Source organism: Hemibagrus wyckioides, linkage group LG15 (genome assembly GCF_019097595.1).
Source record: "Hemibagrus wyckioides isolate EC202008001 linkage group LG15, SWU_Hwy_1.0, whole genome shotgun sequence".
NCBI lineage: Eukaryota > Metazoa > Chordata > Actinopteri > Siluriformes > Bagridae > Hemibagrus > Hemibagrus wyckioides.
In genome coordinates this window covers 8,232,942-8,254,612 of record NC_080724.1, presented here as the reverse complement: position 1 = coordinate 8,254,612, position 21,671 = coordinate 8,232,942, and the positions used below count along the sequence as shown (strand labels likewise).

General features: G+C 37.2%; 1 protein-coding gene across 2 annotated transcripts; it reads right to left on the bottom strand.

Annotated features, from left to right (window-relative positions):
- Positions 1-1,474: 1,474 nt before the first annotated feature.
- hnf4a (hepatocyte nuclear factor 4, alpha) lies at positions 1,475-21,639 on the bottom strand. 2 transcript variants are annotated; one of them, XM_058410587.1, is made up of 10 exons: positions 7,344-7,463; positions 5,699-5,873; positions 5,485-5,579; positions 4,966-5,072; positions 4,726-4,881; positions 4,022-4,109; positions 3,771-3,923; positions 3,440-3,676; positions 3,196-3,318; positions 1,475-2,954 (listed from the first exon to the last, which is right to left on the bottom strand). In XM_058410587.1, exons 1-10 carry the CDS (start codon positions 7,456-7,458, stop codon positions 2,812-2,814), a joined length of 1,392 nt encoding a protein of 463 aa, XP_058266570.1. In that variant the 5' UTR covers positions 7,459-7,463; the 3' UTR covers positions 1,475-2,811. The 2 variants fall into 2 exon arrangements, with proteins under 2 accessions (XP_058266570.1, XP_058266569.1); XM_058410586.1 differs by lacking the exon at positions 7,344-7,463 and adding an exon at positions 21,170-21,639 and having other exon boundaries at positions 1,478-2,954.
- Between the last annotated feature and the right edge of the window lie 32 nt (positions 21,640-21,671).

The window sequence follows — 21,671 nt, the reverse complement described above, 5'->3', positions numbered from 1 at the left end:
TTACATCACATAGATGGCTGTGTGTGTGTGCATCGTTTATCTGGGGAACACATGGCACCAGGATGCACTGTGGGAAGAATTCAAGCCGGCAGAGGCAGTGTCATGCTTTGTGTTCTGCTGGGAAACCTTGGGTCCTGCCATCCATGTGAATGTACACCTTTTCATAGAAACTGTATTCCCTGATGGTTGTGGTCTATTTCAGCAGGATAATGCACCATGCCACAAAGCAAAAATGTTTAGGAATGGTTTGATGAGCACAACAACAAGTTTGAGGTGTTGATTTGGCCTCCAAATTCCCCAGATCTCAATCCAATCGAACATATGTGGCATGTGCTTCACAAATAAGTCCAATCCATGGAGGCCCCACCTTGCAACTTACAGGACTTAAAGGATCTGCTGATAACATCCTGATGCCAAATACCACACTGGGATCTAGTGGAGTCCATGCCTCAACGGGTCAGGGCTGTTTCGGCAGCAAAAGGGGGACCAACACAATATTAGGCATGTGGTCATAATGTTATGCCTGATATATATATATACAAACAACACACACACACAAACATAAAACAACAGATAACCTCCTGTAAACTGATAATTATGGATTTGTTGAAGCTCACACTTCAATTCTAAATTCTACAATATTAATTCTTATATTAGTGAAGAAGGTTCAAACCATAAACCTCTCTTTCTGTCTTTTTCTGCATATGTGCCTACACATGTTAAATATGATATTAACATTTCACAGCATTATAAACCAAAAAATATGACAAATTCAGTCTGATCTTGCCGAGTTTCTTAGTAAAGTAAACAGCTATGCTGTTTAATTATTTTCCCCCTTATCTTAAGCTTTCTCTTTCTCAAACTTTACTCATTTCACTAAGCAACGTACACTGTTAGTGTGTAGACTGATTGGTGTGTGATTGGCACTGAAGCCATTTTTCCCCATGTAGCCCTTTCTAAATTTTTAACCTATTATAAATAGATGCCAATCCAGAAATAAAAAATTCCTGGAGGAAACAACTCTTTTAAAAGCTCCATGAAATTTTAGACAAACCATGAGCCACAACCTGTGCAGTATCATGACTGACTTGCTTTCGAGGGGTAGGCATGCTGTGTGCACATGATGACAGAACACCACTGATTTATTAGTCATTAAAGTGTAAGATCATTAATATATGACAGATAAGACGGATATTATTATCCTCTCGCATTAACTCTGAAGACTCTGAAGGCGCCTGGTTCTTTCTTGGCCTAACTGGAATTTGGTTTATGACATTTATCAGTTTCTACACACACGCCCTAGCACTAGAATCCTTGACCATGATCTGCCACGTAGGCCTCAACTTTTATCATCCTGTTTTAAAGCAGTTTTACTGCCTGAGAAGATTAGGAGATTAGGTGACTTCTCATACCTTGATATACTGAAAATTGGACTTTTCCAAAAATGGTTATAGATTGACTTTGCATTTGATCCTTCTTTATCACAATTTAAAAACCTTAAAACAGTTGATTAGCCATTTATAGAACAATAGAAGAAATCTTGCTGAGATGGTGCGAAACGCTTGGTTGCTTAAGGTTTTTATAATTCCGTGGTGACATATTAATGATGTACCTGGTGTATGAAAGAACAAACACCTAATGGAAATAAATGAATAGGATGAATGTGTTTATGTAAAAATATAACCTTGACATTTAATGGCAGTTTGCAAGGCCCAAGTCAGCTTTCATTTCAAGCTAGGAATGTGCAGCAAGGCACTTTTTCCTTTTCTTTTTCTTTTTTTCCAAACCGCATATTGTATCCTAACACACTGTTTCTTTTAAACATGTACACACTCACACACTCGTACAGCTGTCGGCTTCGGTGACTATCTTTCAAAAACCTGTCACCAGTAAAGTGTGATAGTCTCATGGATAAAATGAAATTGGTTCTTAGAAACTTACTCCATTAACGGGAAAACAGGATATTTAAGCAGTTTTTTGTCTCTAAACAGGCTTAAAAACATGTGGAACTTGTCATGACAAATATATAATCAGAAAGCTAAAACAAAAAGCTTCAGATGTACATTTTTCATAGAACAAAACTAGATGAACAGCCCATGACGAGCACATTGTATTTATGCACATTGTAAGCATGTAAGGCACAAACAGTGTCACCTATTCCTAAGTACTAAGTAAGTAAAAATCATTCATATTAACTCCTTAAAATACTGTACAACATACACATCTGATTTTTTTTTTGCCAGATGAAAGGCCTGTTGTAACATTTATTTCATCTTAATATAATAATATTAATATAAACTTTGCTAATTCTCTCTGTTGACATGTTGAAATGAATTTCTCCTAGGGGAGTATAAATATGTACCACCTAAAAAAAAAAAAAAACACCAGCCTATAAGTCAGGTTGATTGAATACATTTTAAAAAAAGAAAGTAAAAAAAAAAAAATCCAAGAAAGAAAGAAACAAAGAAAGAAAAGGGGGATAAAAGGCTATGACAGTAGATCTACTGTACAATCCTGAGGTTTCTGCTCTTTTGGTCTACATGCCATAATCTATGACTGGGGGCTTTCATTTGTTTCTCACTGTAATGTTTAAACAAAAATAAAAATAACCCAAAATGTACTTTATACTATACCATTTGCAAGAGCTCCTTTCCAGAGCAAATGGTTTACCAATAGACCAATGGACTTTTAATGACTGCCTCAAAATTATAACTAGTCAAAACATGTTGTACTACATTTTCCAGGAATCTTTGAAGCAAGCCAGTTGTCGATGTCTAACTTGTTTTAGGATGTGGGATTTTTTTGAGATAGTCAGATGCTTTCTTGCTTGGTGATTGTGGATTGAGGGATGGCTGTCAGTTGTTTAGGCACCGTGGCTATGACACCCTGAGCCAGTTTGTAATGCTCAGAGCTGGAAGCTGGTGGAGGAGATGGGATTGGAGTTTCAGGTGTGGCTGTGTGCAGAGAAAGTAAGAAGATGCATTAAAGACATGCCAAAGGTTCAACACAACACCATTGCCAACATACGCAGTTAGAGCTCTGACATTTCTGAAGGCATTAATAAGCGTAAGGGAGAATAAAAGGGCTTTTCTGGACCGAGTAAGCCTGATTAATTCATAGAAAGGATTACTACAGGAAGCATGTTTGGCTCTACCGCACACGAGAGGGTGAACAGTAATTGCATCAAGAACTTACACATTTGTCCGTTCTGAATTGGAGTGGCCATGCTGGTGGTCACAATGACGTTGTTACTGAGGTGCTCGTGGACCAGGTGTGGATGCAGAGACGGAGGAGCATGAGGGGCCTCATTAGCAGAACCTACAATTAGAACATGAAAAAGTCAAGCGTCATCGATCTGTCTAGCCTTTGGGACCCGCCTCAAGAAATGTTTCAAATCTGTCTGTGGTTATGTTTTATTAATTTTGTTTATTTGAATTACCTCCAAGAAGCATCTCCTGCAAGAGGTTGTCGATCTTGGCCATCCCAAACAGCTTAACAAACTGGATTTGCTCAATCATTTGCCAGGTGATGCTCTGTAGTGTGGGTAACAGAAGCAGCAGCTCACCGAATCGCCCCCGTGAGTCATACTGCCGGTCGTTGATGTAGTCTTCTAAACTGACCTGCACCTGGTAACGCATCCGCTTGATCTTGCTCGGATCACTCAGTCCTTTGGCATCTACCAGTGATGAGACAACAGGAATATACTCATGACATTTAATATTCTGGGATATACATGTAGGTAAATATGATTTCTGGGATTTTATAGTTACCTGGATCAAAGAACACAATGGCCTTCAAGCAAGCATATTCATTATCATCTATTTGGAGCTCCTGGAAAGGAAGGACCAACTCATCAAGGATCCTTACGGCTACCCGACTCACTTCCAATTCGGGGCAATTCCGAGGAATTATATGGTCATTACCTATGGGAAGGAGAATCCCACACAGCCATTAAAATGTCCATAAAATCCAGTACCAATATAAACTGTCCAATTCAATGTTTTAGTGCTCAACACCTTACCTAATAGCAGAAGGTCCTTGTAAAGCATGGAGCGCTTGGCAGCTCCAAGCAGGAGATGTTCTCCGGCATGTGCTCGTAGCAAAGCCACCTGAAAAACAGAGTAACCACAAAAAAAGTCATATAAATGTCCACATCCTCTTCACACCTCCTTTAAACCCTTGTACATACACTTTGAATGACAGTTGTGTGTCTGTGGGAGGGGGTTTCATATGGTAAAAAAAAAAAAAAAAATTCCAGTTTATACCATCAAGTCAGAAGTTCTCACAGATTTTAGGCAAGGAGCTGAGAAAGTATGTTTGCAAGAAGATGCAGTGTCATTCATGAGCAACGTCCATAAATCAGTTACCACATCCTGGTGCTTCCATTGTTAATGATTCTGCAGGTCTTAAGGAGCATGTAAGTTTTCAAACCAACTCATCACTTTCTAACCAGAGACATCAAAACACATTAACCACTAGCACTTCAGACCTCCCTTCCCCACCTAAACCCCCACCCACCCCAACTCCCCCTCTTCTCCTATCTCACTTTAAACCTTTTAAACATTGCTACAAAATGACAAGGACCCCTCTGAATCAATGTTCATTCCAGTGCTGGACTGTTTCTATCAGCACATCTTACATTACTATCAAATAGAACTTTTGCCAATTCTTAAAAGAACGCCTTGCTTTTTCCTCGATGTTACAGATTCTTGCATTTAGTCTTACCTGGTCGTCCAATGGGAGGTCACAGAAGGCTGGGATATATTTGGCCCATTCCACCAGTACCAACAGTTGCTGCTTCATAGATTCACACACATCTGTAATGGTGGCTATCTTTTTTGTTCTGATGTCACCGTTCATGATCGGAACCGGAGAGGAGATCTAGAGCATAGCGAAGGTTTCGGTTAAAGATGCAAAGAACAAATATAATAAATAGCTTATGATATATCAAGTGAATGAGCCAACCTGTCTGGAGAGGACATCAGCCTGGATGAGTGCATTGATGGAGGGAAAGCTGCTGTCCTCATAACTGGACCTTCTGGTACTGATTCGGTCTCTTTCATTCTGTACAGCTATGGCAAAGAGAACAAAGCATTGAATGACTCGGGTCTTCCATTATTTGAAATTAGGAAATGCTCATCACTTAAATTAAATCGCTGTAACGAGTTACTCTCAACCAACCAGTCCACATGGCAGAGGGAGGTGGAGTGCATTAACATTGCCTCTATTAGTCAAAGGGGGAAAATGCTCAAGGTTGGCCTGTTTATCAGTGTGTAATTATGATGTCTCTGAACTGTTTGCTCAGCACGAGTTGGCCATAGGCTTCTGCGCATTGTAGAGTGAACATTAACGAGTTGTCTGTCTCGCTCTGATGTTGCAATACGCTCTGCATAGCAGCCTCAACCTGACATGAGCTTGCTTTCAGTCTTGTTTTGCCATCCGAGCTTTATTCATAAGTCACAAAACAACACGAAAGTGGCGTACCTTCTTTTTTCATTCCGGCCCGAAAGCATTTCTTTAGCCTACAGTATCTGCATTGGTTCCTCTTATCTTTATCCACTATGCATTGTCTATTAAACCTGCAAACACATAACATAAAACATTAGATTTAATAGTCTTATTTTGGAAGTGTATGAGAATATAACTAACAGAGATCCAAGAAAGGTTGATTGTGGAACAATGGTAATATTTTGCCAACCTGCACGAGTACATGTGGTTTTTGCGAACACTGCGTCTGAAGAAACCCTTGCAGCCATCACAGCTGGAGGCTCCATAGTGTTTTCCTGTTGCCCGGTCGCCACAGATGGCGCACAGAGTCCCTGTGCCCAGGTGATTGGCAGCATTCAGGTTGGCACCTTCAGCTGGCGAGGAGTCTGAAAGAGAAGATTGAGTGCTTATAGAAATGTTGCAAAATTGCAATTTATTTAGAACTAAGATGTGCTTTGGCTTAAACTTCAATAACATTTGCAGCCATAATTAGTTTGCAAAAAAAATGGTGGCTTTATACTTTCGATATTTTGACCACAAGTAGTGCTTAAGGAGCAATCGCTTAATTATGTATTGTATATGCATGGTTAAATGCAGTTGATGTTATTTGTAATTCTTGTGCATTGATTAAGACATGTCTGTTTCTTTAAGATACTTAGCTAGGGTTAGGGTTTAAAATTAATTAGGAATAAATCATTTTGAAAATAAAGTGTAGAAAAATGTAGTGCCTGCTCCAGTCATCCAGCAGTGATTAAATCTGCATCAAGCAAATAGACAATTCTCAATAAATAAATAAATAAATAAATAAAATACTCATGGATGCGCAAGTGGACTATAGAACTGATGTGAAAGTCTTAAAAACATTTAAGAAAACCTGTTCAAAGAAATACTGCTATTATTCACAACTTATTGGTCAAATTGGCAAAATTATTTTAATAAGTAAATGATTAATCATTTAACAGAAAAAGTGTTTTGTTGTTAACTTTTGTGTCAAATAGTCAAAGGAGCATTGAGTGATTGCATTAAAGCCAAACAGGGCAAACAAATTTCTTCAGCTGATCAAAGGAACACATGCTACATGATAGCTCTGTTAATTGGCTCCTTTCGAACTGATTCATTATCTGAATGGGGAAGAACATGTGACAGATTTGGAAATCATTTTCATCACCATTTAAATGATGATCTCATAAATGCAGCTAATCAGTTTTTAAAAAGAAAATCTGGTTAAATGCACCATTAAATAGCTATTTAAATACACTCAATAGTGTATTAAATTTAAGTGCAGAAAAGCTGTTCAAACACGACCCAGAAATGAATACATACATTAAATCAAGATGCCGGATCAAGTTAATGGTATCAGTTAGATTTCTCATAAAAACAAGCCATGGGAGACTTAACCACTGAATGGTTCAGTGACATCTTCTACAGTCTGGGTCCATTTATCTTGCATGTCAAGCATCCTTGGAAATATTACTCTGAACAGACATCTTATCCTCAACCGACCAACTTCAGGTAAGAAGAGAGGGATGGAATCACATTGGGATTTCTGCCTGTGCAACTCTTGGGGTGAAACACAATCCTAGCTTGCCTACAAGACAGAGCTTGTAGCTATAATCTCTCTGAAAGCTCATTGCATTTCAGTCTCATGCATGCTGCCCTGCTGTCACAATCACAATCAGTTGAATGTGGAACACTGAAAATAAGTCACTGCAGACACACAGCACACCATGAGTCATCCTCAAAAGTCTATAAAAGAGTGTGAAACTCATTAAACCTCATCATCTCACACTTGACCAAACATTCACTAACTGATATAAACTCAGAGGACTCAAAGTTCAGCTGGGAGGAGGACTCACCTGTGCTCATGGCGAGCACTTGCATGTTCTCAAACTCCAATGTGGTGTAGGCCGGGTCCAGGGCCTCGCTATAGTCTGCCATCTCCATGTCTGCTAGTGCTTTGGACAAACGCATTCTCAGCTACCTGACACTGGGGGCAAAGACTTGTGCTCTTCAGTGGAGTTTGAACCCCCCCTTCTCTTAAAGCAAGCCCTGCCCCCTTTAGAGAGGTAGACACCTCTGAGTGACATGGGCCATGTCCTCTGGAGCAAAGATGAAACTGAATTTGATTGACAGGTCAGACCTTCCCACTATAGGCCACGGCCAGTTGTGGAGTGGGGTGGCCCTTAAGTTAATCATTTTCTTGCTTTTCAAGTGCTAAATCAGAATTGTTTTTTAGATATGGACAAACAAGTTTTCTCTCCCTCTCTCAGTCTCTCAGTCTCTCAGTCTCCCTCTCTCTCTCTCTCTCTCTCTCTCTCTCTCTCTCTCTCTCTATCATAATCATGATCCGTAAAGGTTTAGCAACTTCATGACTGGCTGCAAGTACATCCCCTCCCTGTCATTTTGCTCTGCTTACAATTATTGGCCTATTACACCAATCCAGTCCAGTTTTCAAATATATACCTTGTATTTTTTATCTCTTTTATCTCAACATGGTCCTCAAATTCGCAGAACACTATCACAGTTAGATAGATAACTGATACCTAATATTCTGATTAAGTGAACAAGCAAGATTTCTAGTGTTTTATTATATTGTGCAGTTACTTCATTCAGACCGAGTGGCAGCCAGCCTTGTTTGCAGCGTTTGGTAAGTCTGTATTAATTCTTACACAAAAAACAACAGCAGTGACTCTTGCAAGCAGCAAATTGTGACCTTTATGTAAAAGAACTCATTGTTCGCTGAAAACCCATATGCACATGATCTGTCACTTCGGGTCCAACCATGGAGAACAAATACACTCAGCTCAACATTATGCTAAACTTCATCATTATTAATATGTAGTGTTCTAATGACTGGCCTATTTGTTTAAGTTAGGGGACGACAAATAGTGGCAGAAAACTCAGCAAAATATTTCCATGAACTTGAAACTAGTACTGGAAAAAAATATTTTAGCATATTTTTTTTCTCTAGTTCTCTAGTCTCTAGTTCTTTTAGTCTAGTTTTCTAAACATAAACCAACATGGCTTCCTTATCAGATGCTCTGATCTGTTCCTGTTTATCCAATCTCCTGGATTTATCTAAATTATTTAGCTAAAGGCAGCTCATCAGACCAGAGACTAGATAGAAGGTTAGAGGAAACAGTTCAAAAACTATTCATTTTATTTGCTCTCTCTGGTCTGATTAGCAACCTGGCGGCATGTTTGATGATGAAACCTGTTTGATGATGACTGTTTAGATGAATGAACAGAGAAGTACTGTATGTTTTAATCTCCACTTTAAGTTAAAACAAAAAATGTTTTCTCACCCACCATGGCTCTAGTCAAATTTGGTAACATTACACTATATTTCACTAGAATTGTCATATTTACAGTCATCTTATTGGTAATGGTTCAGAATTCAAAGCTGCATGCAATGCAGTTCTGATGAATCTAAGTGGTCTTGTAGTCCTTGTCTGTTTGACTTGGTCAAAGAATACAACAATAAAAGCAAATTCAACAGCTCACTTGCTATTCAGGACACAGTTTCCCAAAACCAATATATCTCAAGTAGCTAATATTGAGGAAAGTATAACTCAAATCAATAGTAATACACTCTACAATCATACAACCATCTTCATCACTGTTATTATTCTTAAACCCTTTTGCAAGGGATCGTTGTCATCCGTTTGAAATACAGTGCATAGCTGTATCATTACATTTTACATGGGTTGTTTTAATCCAAAGGGTGCGTATTAGTTGGGCAAACAAGCACAGTGAGTGCATAGGTGTAAGGGCATGGGCAAACACAGGGGAGGGTATATTTGTAGAAGAGAAAGTGACAGTACAAAGCGATGGGTCAATGTTCCCCAGATCAGAGAGTCAACAAGGGCAGAAAATGTACTCTCATGAATCTCATTACACACACACACACACACACACACACAAATGTCACAAACCCCACAGCTGACTCACATGCTAACCAAGTGAACTAACAAAATGAGCAGTGAAATTGGCACCAACCTTGGGACTCCCCAGTCATTCTGCACACAACTACAAGCACACATCATTGTTCAGATGCATATGTGCATCTCCAAATTGTGCTTAGTTATATTCTATATTCACTAATGACTCTGGGTTGGTTTGATGAGATAGATCAGTACTGTTTTTAAATGATCTTTTCAATACTGGTAAAAATGATGCAGAAAAGAGGCAGACTAAATTAGTTGTGTTGTTTGGAGTAGCCTGGAAAACACCTAAACTTACTAGCAAACTGGGATGATTTAGATATGGACAAGGAACACATGATGTGGTACAGACTGTATGTTCAGAATCGTACTGTGGGTTATGTATTAAAAAGCCAATCTAAAGACTCTAAAATCTATCTAAAGTCACACACATTTGAACCCATTCTTTCATTTCTATGCATTGTGCCATCCTAATTTTTTTTCGGAAATCTCTTATTTGCTCAAGAGCTTTCTTCTCAACCACACTGACAAGTAACCTGATACGGATAAATAACACAGCAAATCAGTGACTCACACTGTGCAAATCTTATCTGGCTTACCATTACAGTCTTTATCATAACTCACATCTTCCAGCGTTGTGTGATCTCTTCCTGATGGCCCTGAACGCCTCTATAAAATCTAATCCACAAGGTTATGGCTTTCTCCGTCACATGCAAAGTCATGGAGTTCTAACCCGGCAAGTCTAGATCACTATCATTAGCGATTCACTCGAGGTGGGAAAGTAATCCTAGTAAATCTACATTCTTAAAGTTTGTGTTAAAATTGTCTAATTAGTAACCCACTCAGGGAGAACTTGTAAAGTTCCATGTAGGCAGTAACTTGAACTCCAGATCGAACCCAGGGACCCTGTGAGCAAGATTCATACAAGATAAATATAATATTCACAATTTATACTTTGGCTACTATACTGTAGCTGTTCCTCTGAAACCGGTGATGAACGCAGGCTCATGGGATAATAAGACAAGAAATGTTTTTATGGCTACTGGCATGATTCATGATTGGGGCTTTAAAAGAATAATTAAGCTACTTTTTAACTAGACACTTAACTAGACATGTAATATTCTTATGTTTTTGAAGCACTACAGCACATATTCTCAAACCTTTTTTAAATTAATTTCCAAGGACAATCTTAGGACTCAATTTATTTCAGTGATATTTTGTCTATTTATAAAAGCCATACAGTTTTCTATTCCTTACTATAACTTTCAATAAAAAAGGCCCAAGTTGACATATCTATCTATATGTATATCATATATATATATATCATATATATACATATATATATATATATATATATATATATATATATATATATATATATATATATATATATATACATATATATATCAATCACTTAAACGATTCCTCATTCTCAGGGAGTTTTAAAGCAGCCGAAGACCCTTGAGTGAATGTAATTGATTTAACTTTCACCTCATTCTTCAGTGATCACATCACTCCCAGCTTAAAGCACTTAGAGATACTCTGACTCAAACTGATCTTAAAATATAAAGCACAAAGGCTGGCCAAAAGAGTAATTATTTGACAAATATGTACCAACATCCAAAAACTTATATCTTATGTTTTCTGTTCCATCAGTTTTGAATCACAAGCAGCCAAGCATAGAGATGTACTTTGATACTGATCATGGAGGACATCCAGAGGATCTCTCCTTCCCTTATAATTCCCTGACTGTGATATGAGGCTGCTATGTCATGTCCATGTCCTATAATCAGTCACCCGTGCCGCCCGGGGCTAAAAGTCAAAGGACTGCACCGAACTGATGTAACTCTGCTGCCTATTTCCCCCTTTGAAACTTCAAACTCCAGTTTGTGAACAAAGTCCTGTCTATCTTCACAATAGGGATCTCCGACCACTGACCAAACTCCATTTGTAACCACTGCCTATTTGTACCTTCTCTTGAATGAGTCTTTTTCATTTCCACTGAACAGGACATGACGATCTGAATCACCAGCACTTTGGCTTACATGGAATAACCTGCTCTTGGAATAATTGTGGATAACTTTGGGAATATATCGGTTTCTCTCTTTGGATGCCTGAAAGGTGGTTTATGATGCTTGGCCGCCTTGATAAGAATGACAAGAAAATGGAAGATAGAAGGAAATATGCTTGCTCCAGCACATCTGAGGCCAGTAAAAAAAAAGCCAGCATGGACTCACTGGGGTAGATGGCACAGGTACGTAAGACTAGTGACATGGGGAAGACCTTGTCAACAGATTGCTATCTGTTAACCACACAGCTTATGCAAGCCCCCTCGATGAAATACTGGCTGTCAGAGTAAAAGACTTGACTTCATTGGAAATGCACTAGGATATGCTGAAACTGATTTGAATATAGTTTTAATCCATTTCTCATGAATTATTATCTCATCAGACTGAAAGAGAGCGTGATCAGATCATTCATATCGCTGTGTATGCTATGAGGACTGATAAGCATGGTCTATGCCCCTCCTCTCCATTAAAACCAGATTAGTGCTCTTCAAAGCAGTCCTACATTTGAGAGGGCTTGGACAGTGAAATCAATGATAGTGAAGAAAAAAGAGAGCAAACTCAGCGAGTACTCGGGTCAGAATAGGTGACACCGATAAGACTTTTGCATGTAATCCCATCTGTTCGATGAATACTCTGATGAACTAGTGACATCAGGGCTCTCTGTGTTCAAAAGAAATACTTTCTGTGGACAAGCTGATGTTCGAGTGTTTTATTTAGGTTCATCCACAGATCCTTTCTTCCCCCAAAACCCTTGTTTGTTACCTGTCAAAAGTGTTCATGGATGCAACAAGATGTAACAGAATACAAATTCATTATTTCAACCAAGCTAATTAATGTGCTCTAAACAAATCTGAAACAAACACAGATACTGTACTTATATTAGGTGTGCTATTAGCTATTCTTCTGTTTTAAAGGTAAAAGCATCTGGTCATGTGAATGGGAAGTTTTATTTTTATGGGGTCTTGTATTTCAATCTTAAATCATTCATCCTTAGTAACTTCCTGAACAAAGTCACAGTGGTTACTAGCCTTGCGCACATCACTACTTAAAAAACAGTTCAGATTATGGCAGCTTGGAGATTAAGTCTGGATATACATACAGTTACAATTATTTGGGGTATTAAACAGATAAAAAAAAAAAATTCAGGTAACAATTTACAATAACAGTATATGAATAATCCTGCACTTATACCTGAATTAATACATAACATATAAGTCTTATGAATTCATGTGTGAATAACGACCACCTTAAGTACATGTGAGTACATGTTTGTAATGTATTAATTAACACTTAGGGCTAAAATAAACCAAACATACTCTATAACAGAGAATATGAATAAAAAGTATATAGTATCAAATATTAGCTGTAGCTGGATAGCGCTGAATTACTTTCATAATTTACACTGATCTTCCTTCTTGGATGTAGAAAGGAGCACTATTAATAAACACCAATAATATCACCTTAACCCGCTTTGCGTCATTCTCCATCAATTCCTCTTCACTGTAGTACTAGTACATGCGCTGACTGATTTAGGGCCCAGGGCTCTGCTCCTTTAACCACAAGTTTGGACCATTTAAAATAATCTTTGTTCACTAACAATCATGTACTAACATGTAATTAAGACGGTCATTATTCATGCATGAATTCACACGACTCATGTCGTATTTACGGTTAGCTGTTCATTAGACCATGATAAGTACATGTCTTAACTCAGCATTAGTTGATATTCAAGTAAGTATTATTTAGATATTAGTGCATGATTATTTGTACATGTACTCTTATTGTAAAGCGTTGGAGCCTAAAGTCTCACTTTCTTCCTTTAATATATCACTAGACACCTCTGGCACACAAGAAAGGCGCCTTTGCTTAGCGCCTCTGAGAGGTTTCTCAAAAAAAAAAAGAAAATACAAATATAACGCTGAAAGACATTATACCATGCCCAGACATAATATAATCCGTGCCTAGATATAACATCAGGTATCTTTTGTGAACTAACCAATACCAAGTATGACTTTCTCATATTTTCATTATTGAGTCATGAAACTAAAATTGGTTTAAATCGTCGGTATTGAACATTCAGCTTGTAGTATTATTATTATTAGAATTTACATCTGCAGAAAGAGCAATTTCACAAATGTAAAACAGAATTTTTTATATATCATTGTCATATGATTTTTCTAACATATCAGCACCATTTTCTGCAACACTGACTTTCAAAGATTCCTCCAAGACAGAAGCAGCCTCTTCCATAACGATTAACAGTTATCTGTGAATTTCCCAAAGTCCTTACACATCTTAGTATTTGGAGTCTGGGTAATCATAAACCTCTAGGGCCTAATACTGCACCGTAAAGTATTTCTGTTTAAGCCTCAACATCATAGGGTAATAAAGACATTTGCAGGTATGGGGGAAGGGAGGTGAACATGTCAGGATCATCCATACTTCTTTATTGCTTTTGAGATTTAGCAGAGATTTAATTTTTCATTGAAACACTGATAAAGATCATCCAGTGTCAAGTTCCCTTAAGAAATGATGACCACCATTTGCAGCATGTTCTGCAAATAAGATTTGTCCAGACACCTTGAGTAACAATGGAGTGACATTAACGTCTAAAATCTATCTGCTCTAGTTTTTTTTTTCTCATAAAACCATAAACGCCCAAGAAGCTACCTGAACATCAAATAAGTAAACAATTGCATCAATACACATTTAACGCAATGCTCTTCGTAAATCAATCATGGCCTCTGATAAGGTTCTTTCAATTATTAACCATTGTTTTGCTGAGAATTGAGCTGGCTAAATCCAATTTGCTGGCTCAGGGATACTGAGTAGACACTTATCACTCATTTTTTTAAATTCATCAATGAAACAATAACCTTTTCATCTGAACCATTGAATAGCCAACCTGGTGAGAAAAAAATCTCCTGCCACACATAGAAGTTAAGCATTTGTTGTTGTAGTTGACAGTTTGAATGATCGAGGCAGTGAAGTACAGTATCATTTGATTCATAAGAGTAATGATGCTTATTCATTTCACTGTAAGCAATTATGATTGATTTCCTTAATTATACTGAGATTTGGCACATTTTTGGCATTAAGTATCTAATCCAGCTGAAGTTTTCACAAAAAAATGTTTCAAAATATCTACACCAGCAAGTCCTGTGTCATACTCGACCTCCAATCATGTTACGTAATACAATTTACAAATTTTAAGCAGCTTTAAGGTTTTTTTTCTGAATTTATGCTTGGGCCAGGAAGCATGGAGTTTGCTTGATACTTTAAATTAACATTATTTACCAAAGCACTTAACATTAACAAACCATAACCATCAGTACTAATGAGCCATAGGTACTGTTAGGCAAAGTAATAAAGTAAGTAAAAAAAAAAAAGTAATAAGACACATTTATGAATGACTTAAAGGCGTAATATGAATAAAATTTCTATTTGTGATTTTAATCCTGGATGGGAAATCATTTTTGTCTTAATGGGTCAATTTAAAAAATAATAATACATTACATGATAATTGTGATGAGTACTCACCGCAAATAAACGACATCTTAGCAAGTGAAAATATCTTGATAAAAGAGATTATTCAGCCTGCCTTTGTGTGCTGTTTTTTATATAATTGTACCTTTTAAAATAAATGCTTGAAAAAAAATTAACTTGAAATTGAAACAGGTTATATAATCATATATTTTGTTACTTCTAAGCTTAAGCACCATATTCAAGATGTTTCGACTTGCCAAAAATGACCAAATTTTTTGCAGTGATTTATTAACGCTACTTATTGTGCATTAATGTATTAATTTTTTGTTAGTGTTAACTAATGCATTACAAAGTCTTTTAGTGCATTTTGATGCAAAATATTTCAACAGGAATTGTTATGGATCGTTGGAGACTACGATCAGTGGAGCAGCTCCACCTTGTGGTCATTATGTGTAAGTGTTTACAGAAAAAGTGTGAGCGCCACAAGGTTTTCATGAGTTAATGGTGTTAGTTTTTTGCAAGTTTTAAAAATATTGTTTTTTTATGTATATATTTTAGGTTATATTTAGAAGAATCCTTAAGGGTTGTGTGGTTTGTCCCTCTGGGTGAACCCTTCAAAGTTCTTATATTATAAAAAATCTTATATAAAAATAAATAAATAAATAAACTATGAAAACTTACACTTCTTCCATCATTTACAAAGATTGCTAAACTCCCTATTACACTTACAACAACAACAACACAAAGGAAATCTACAAAAACACAACTCACAGTCACTTAAGTCTTAAAGCTAACACACAGTCGTACATGTTAAAAACAATGCACTCAACAGTAAATGCATGTAAAATTCCTTGGACCCATATACAAATCAAGTGCATAAGCCCCAGCCCTTGCTGTTATTATAACACTGCTACAAACAGAATCCTAAAACAAATGGTTTCCAGGTAGAACCCATAACTAATTACAGGAACTCATTAAGAAACCCAGAAAATTTTCCCAGAAAATATTGTACTACTGTATCGCTATTTATACTGATGACATAAATATTTATTATGGTATGGAGAACACAGGAAAGCAGACAAAGTGCCTCTTCTGAGTAATACGTGTAGGTAGGAGGCGATCCGAGGCACTCCTACACGTTTCTATCTTTAAAAATCCCACAGGCACAAATATTCATCGTCTTATAGCACAGTCCTTATTCAGTTCTCACACACTTAAACACATTCTCACACTAATCTAGAACTTTCCGTAAAACTACGTGACAGCAAAATGACTTGTAAACAAATCCAGAACAACAACAACCTGTAAACTACTCAGGCATTTTCGGTATCCGTCTATATTCAGTGTGTAAATAGGAGTGTGTTCCAGCAGGTCAGTACCTGGATTCATCGAAATGCCATGTTCTCCGTACATCCTGGGCTCTAGATCGGCAGATGCGGGCCCAGCGACTTCAGGCTCCTCTATGGAGCAGGTTGCCCATTCAGGCCTCACGTTATGTGTGTGTGTGTGGGGCAGAATGTGTGTGTGAGAGACGTTGCCTCCCTGCAGCACATGCACGCTGACCGCCAGCGATCCTAATCCCTTAATGCCTGTCACATTGAGATTTCATAGGAGTCTTGGGTTCACAGCTAATAGTGTCAATTGTGTGGAGTTTGTAATTCTCCTTTGAACACCTCCACTTCCAGTTCAGGTAGCAGTGTATACAGCGTCAGGCAAAGGCATTTCTGTTTAAATAACCTCTATTTAAAAAATACTCATTTTAAATTGCAAAAAGAAAATAGATTTTGTGTTGAAGACTGTTGTTTCTTAACAAAGAAAAACATGGGGAAATTTTAGATATGTCTTTTTACTTTCACCTTTCCTATAAGCAGATGTTTGTGGAAGGGGTCTCCAGTGTCAGCACTGATCAGCTGATGGGTTATTATTTTGGCCTTTATAAATTCAAGAGAGAGAAATAATTAGAGGATAATTTATAGCTGATAAATTATGAATGGCAACATAATCACACTATATGGAGTCACCCACATGAGGTTCCATTTATAGTCCAGTTCCTCTCAAAGTTTATTCATAACATCAAATCAGGGATTTTTTTTTTTTCTTTTCCACTGTCACCTCAGGCTCGCTCATAAGGGGTCAAATTTATTTCCCGAATTTATATATTTCTGCAAAGTCGCTTTGTGACGCTGTCCATTCTTAAAAGCACTACCATTCTGACCTTCTAATATTTTTCTATAAGTTCAAGAGTCAAGGGCCTTATTTAAGTGTGTAATCAGTCAAATTGGTGGGTGCTTTAATGCCTTTGGTTTATTATTCAGCTGTTAGCGTACTGTAAAATATTTAGTAGCTAAGTAACAGGAAAGAACAGGAAGTTAATGGGTTAAAGAAATACCTAGCATAGGTGATGCCTTCTTATACACATCAGCTCCATTAATTAATCACAAAGGAGAATTAATGTTCCAAGCCTGATAGTTATGGAGTTGTATCACATGAAACAATGCAGAGTTTCCACTCACATTAAGCTGTTAGCAATAAAGTAGCTAGCTGACTAGCTAAGATATGATATGACATGTCCTTACAGATATTCTTGGTGCATTATATGAACATGTTAATTAAAATATATATTGTTTTAAATTCATGTCTGATTTTTTCAGTACCATTTATGAATAAAATGTTTCTGAAAGTTTTATATCCCACTTTTTCAGCACAGCTAAGGTTAGCCTAGTTAGCCTAGTCTTGTTCTGTCAGGGACATCATCTCCTGACAGATTATTTTCACTTCACGATACAGTTAAACTCATTGCCTTAAGTAAAGAGAAGTGTTTTGGGGACTCTCAAGCTGAACCTGAATTGAAAGGAGTTAGTATCGGTAGTTAAGCACTTTCACTTTTGTTTTAAAGTTTACTTTAAAATGAGAAATGGAGAGGTTTTAAGTGGCACTTTCACTTTTCTGCGTGTAATTCTGTTTCAAGTTGCATGATCAGAGAAAAAAAACAGTACTAAATTACACCTTTGCTGGTCACTGGTTGTACCTTTAATATGTAGATTTTACTTGGCAATGTGGGCTCAGCATACCTTTAAAGATATTTTAAGGTGTGTTAATGTAATGTACACTTCTTTAGTAAAAGATGCATACCAAAAGTACAGCAGGTGTTTGTGTGAGGAATGATATACTTTATTACCTCTTTTCTAAAACTGTACCAGTAATTTAAGTTTTGAGATCTTAACAATGAAGTGCAACATTACTACACTTTTATTATTTATGTAAGCACACCGAAACACTTCTCTCAGCAAGGTTTGCTACAGGAACTGCCTTTAGAATGACAGATTTTTTATGGCCCTATTGATCAGGAACAAATATTTCCAAATCCTAGAAGCAAAGCATTTTGTACGATCGACATTTAGCAGCTTTGCTCAGAAATCAGCATGACTCAGAAATCCTGTGATTTGGTCGCTTCGTCTTCTGACCTCATAAGTTACCGGCGCTCGACATCTCCCCAGAGTAATTCGACTTTTTCAGAGTAAACAGAACGTCTCGCTTCAGACCTGTTCGATTGCTCGTGTTGTGTTTACTTTTAGCCAGGGATCCTGCTAAGTTTGCAGGGGGAGTTATTTGCTCAGGTTGTAAAGGCTAGACATGGAAGCTGGTCCTTGTAGCCAGCATCTTGTTGTAGAAGCAACTGTGTTATGTATTACTTTGTTTCTCTGAGGGATGGTGGGGGGGGGTGATGTTTTGGGGGGTTATGATGTAAATTTAAACCATATAGAAAAACCTACATTTTTACTTTGTACTTTCAATTTTTAAACAATTGATTTATTCTCATAAGTGATTTTAATTTATTTTTTCCCAAGTGATTCTTTTTAATAAATCCTAATTTATTTCCACTATGAATTTTATAAAGCATAATTTATTTTGACATGTGATTACATTTTTAATTTGTTTTCACATTTTTTCTGTTCATTTTTCCCAAGGAATGTAGGGAATATTATATTATTTTTCCATAAAACAAAATTATATTATTTATATATATATTTTTACATGAACTATTGAATGTGTTGAACATTTGAATGTGTTAATTTGTCATTTGTTAATGTTGGTTTTATTTCTTACAGTTTATTACATTCATGTTTACAAGGGTGAGTCAAATAAGCAATGGTTTTTTGCATAGTTTATTGGGGATAGATGTTCCAAAGTCATACCATTATACTACATAATCTCTGTTTTGTACAGTGAAAGCGTTCCAGCACTTGTGTCTGGATTCCTCTAGAAACGAACTTCTATTTGCTAATTAATGTCATTTGACTGACCCTCATCCATTGTTCACATGATTTGTTTAATTTAGGTCACATGTGCAATTCCAGGGCATAGCACTGTGATTTATAACTTGTTTTTCCACACAGGATCACATATATTACATGTGAAATAAATGCTGATACCGAAGAGTGGTAATGTGTTCACTTGTAACTCATCACACGCATGTTTCTTTGCTGTTATTTGTGTTGTTTCACAGCAGGACACTAATCTGAAGCATTCTTTGATTGTGAAACCAGTGTACAGTACAATGCAATTATTCTGAGTTTCTCAGTGCCAGAAAGAGGCTTAAAGGGCATTCAGCCAAAATGTAAATGTTACAATTATTTATTTGGCAGATTCTTTTGTCCAAAGGGGCTTACAAGTGAAGCAGAAACCAATCATGTAGCTGAACAGTTGGGATTAAAGTCTTCACTAAAAGGCCCAAATGCGCCTCCTGGAATTTAAACCCAGAAGAAAAAACACACTTAAGCATAATCATTGGGTAAACTGTTCTATTATTACCCAGTATCCTTTCAGCTAAACATGTCATATACTAAGACTTGCATAAAAACAAACCCATGATTTTTCATGTAAACATCTTTCCAATCTTAAATGAGTCTATGCCCACTGTAGCCTTAGATTCTGGTTCTTGGTTGGTTCTGGTTCTTTGAAGTGGAACCCAGTGTGCTCTTCTGCTTTTACCCTTCCAACTCAAGGTTTAATGCGTTCTGAAATGCTTTTCTGCTCAGCACATTTGTAAAAAAGTGGTTATTTGAGGTACTGTTGGCTTCAGGTCAGATTAAATCCATCTGTTGTGTATGAAAGTAGGAGATTCAACCATTTCTGGAGCCACTGAGATCACATTTTTTTTCCCCTTTCTGATGTTTGATGTGAACTGTGAACAACGATCGAAAGCACTTGACTAAATGACCAACTGCATGAATGAGCAGGTTCTAATAACCTGGATGGTGAACATGTATACTTTTTTAATTTTGACTGCTCCACATGCTAATGATCTGTTATATAAACCAGAGGTCATATCAAGGTAAAGAAAATATTCACACACACACCTCTTTTTTAAAATGGATGGGGAAAAAACGATATCATGTCATTCAAATAACAAGAATTCCAAGAAGCTGAAAAGTTCGTTTTGGTGTATTGTGGAACAAGTAGGAAAAAAACAAGATGTCAAAGTTTTGTCATAGACCACTTCAGGGTCAGGGTGAAGAGATCTGACATGGTTGCAACAGATGTGTCATAAACAATAGGTCTTAAGGGTATACAAACTTTCTCACCTAACAGTACTGTTGACCATCAAAGCACATGGTGCCAGTTTTGGCCAGTTCATTTTCTCTACATCAGACTTCATAATAATCCACATGAAAACAGACCCAAATGGTTTTAACTGGTTAAAAGGAAGATTCACTTCCATTAGGTATTTTCACTTCCATGAAAAATTCATCAGCCGTGTTTGTATATAAAAGATCTTTTTGCACTATACTTATTTCTCAGCCATCTGACATATTTAACTTGTGTAAATATTTTCCACCAACGTTTTGTTATATTCCACGTTCCTAACACAAAAGAGGAAGTTCATTCGGCATCATTCACCTGTAGCTACATGTAGGCCCTGTTTACCAGCCATCATGGCTCTGCCACACCTCCCAAACACAACAAGCCTCCACAAAAAAGCTCTCACGACACCAATGGCGGGTTTCACGCCGACAGTAACAAGTCCCACATGGCTATGTTTCTCTAACTAAAGTCAACAGGGAAACATCTGGGACATGTTCGCAAATTCACCGGCTTCCTCGCCATGCTGTTAGGACTTGGAGTGAGAGAAAGAGAGGGAGAAAGAGAAAGAGAGAGTAAAGAGAAAGTGTGTCTACTCACCATACGGAAGCTCCATATTAGTGCTGGCCTGAGTGTTAACATTGACCATGCCGATCCTGGTGTTCTTCAGCTCTGCTTTTGGTTGTTTCTGTCCTTTTCCAAGTATGTTTAAAAGTTAGAGATGTTGATAGAACAGTTTGGTGTAGCGTACTGCTTATTTTTTTTAGCGGAAGGTGCTGTCGGTGCTCTGTAAGGCCGGTACTCTTGTTATCTTATTGATTCTCCTAATCTGGGCAAATGTGGGTGGGGAGGTTAAACAGTAACCAAGCTCATATAGAGGAGCAATCTATATGACAGCTGTAGCCATAGCAACAGGATGATAGAAACTCAAATAGACAATTTCTGTGGATTTCAGACCACTTTTTCTAATAAATGTGCATTATTTTTCCTGGGTTGTCATGAGTGTTGACAAAAAAGGAAAAAAGGGGAAAGACAAACAAGGGTTCTTAAACATTTTGTAGCCTAGGATCTGTTTAACTGCAAAATAAAAATAAATTAAAAA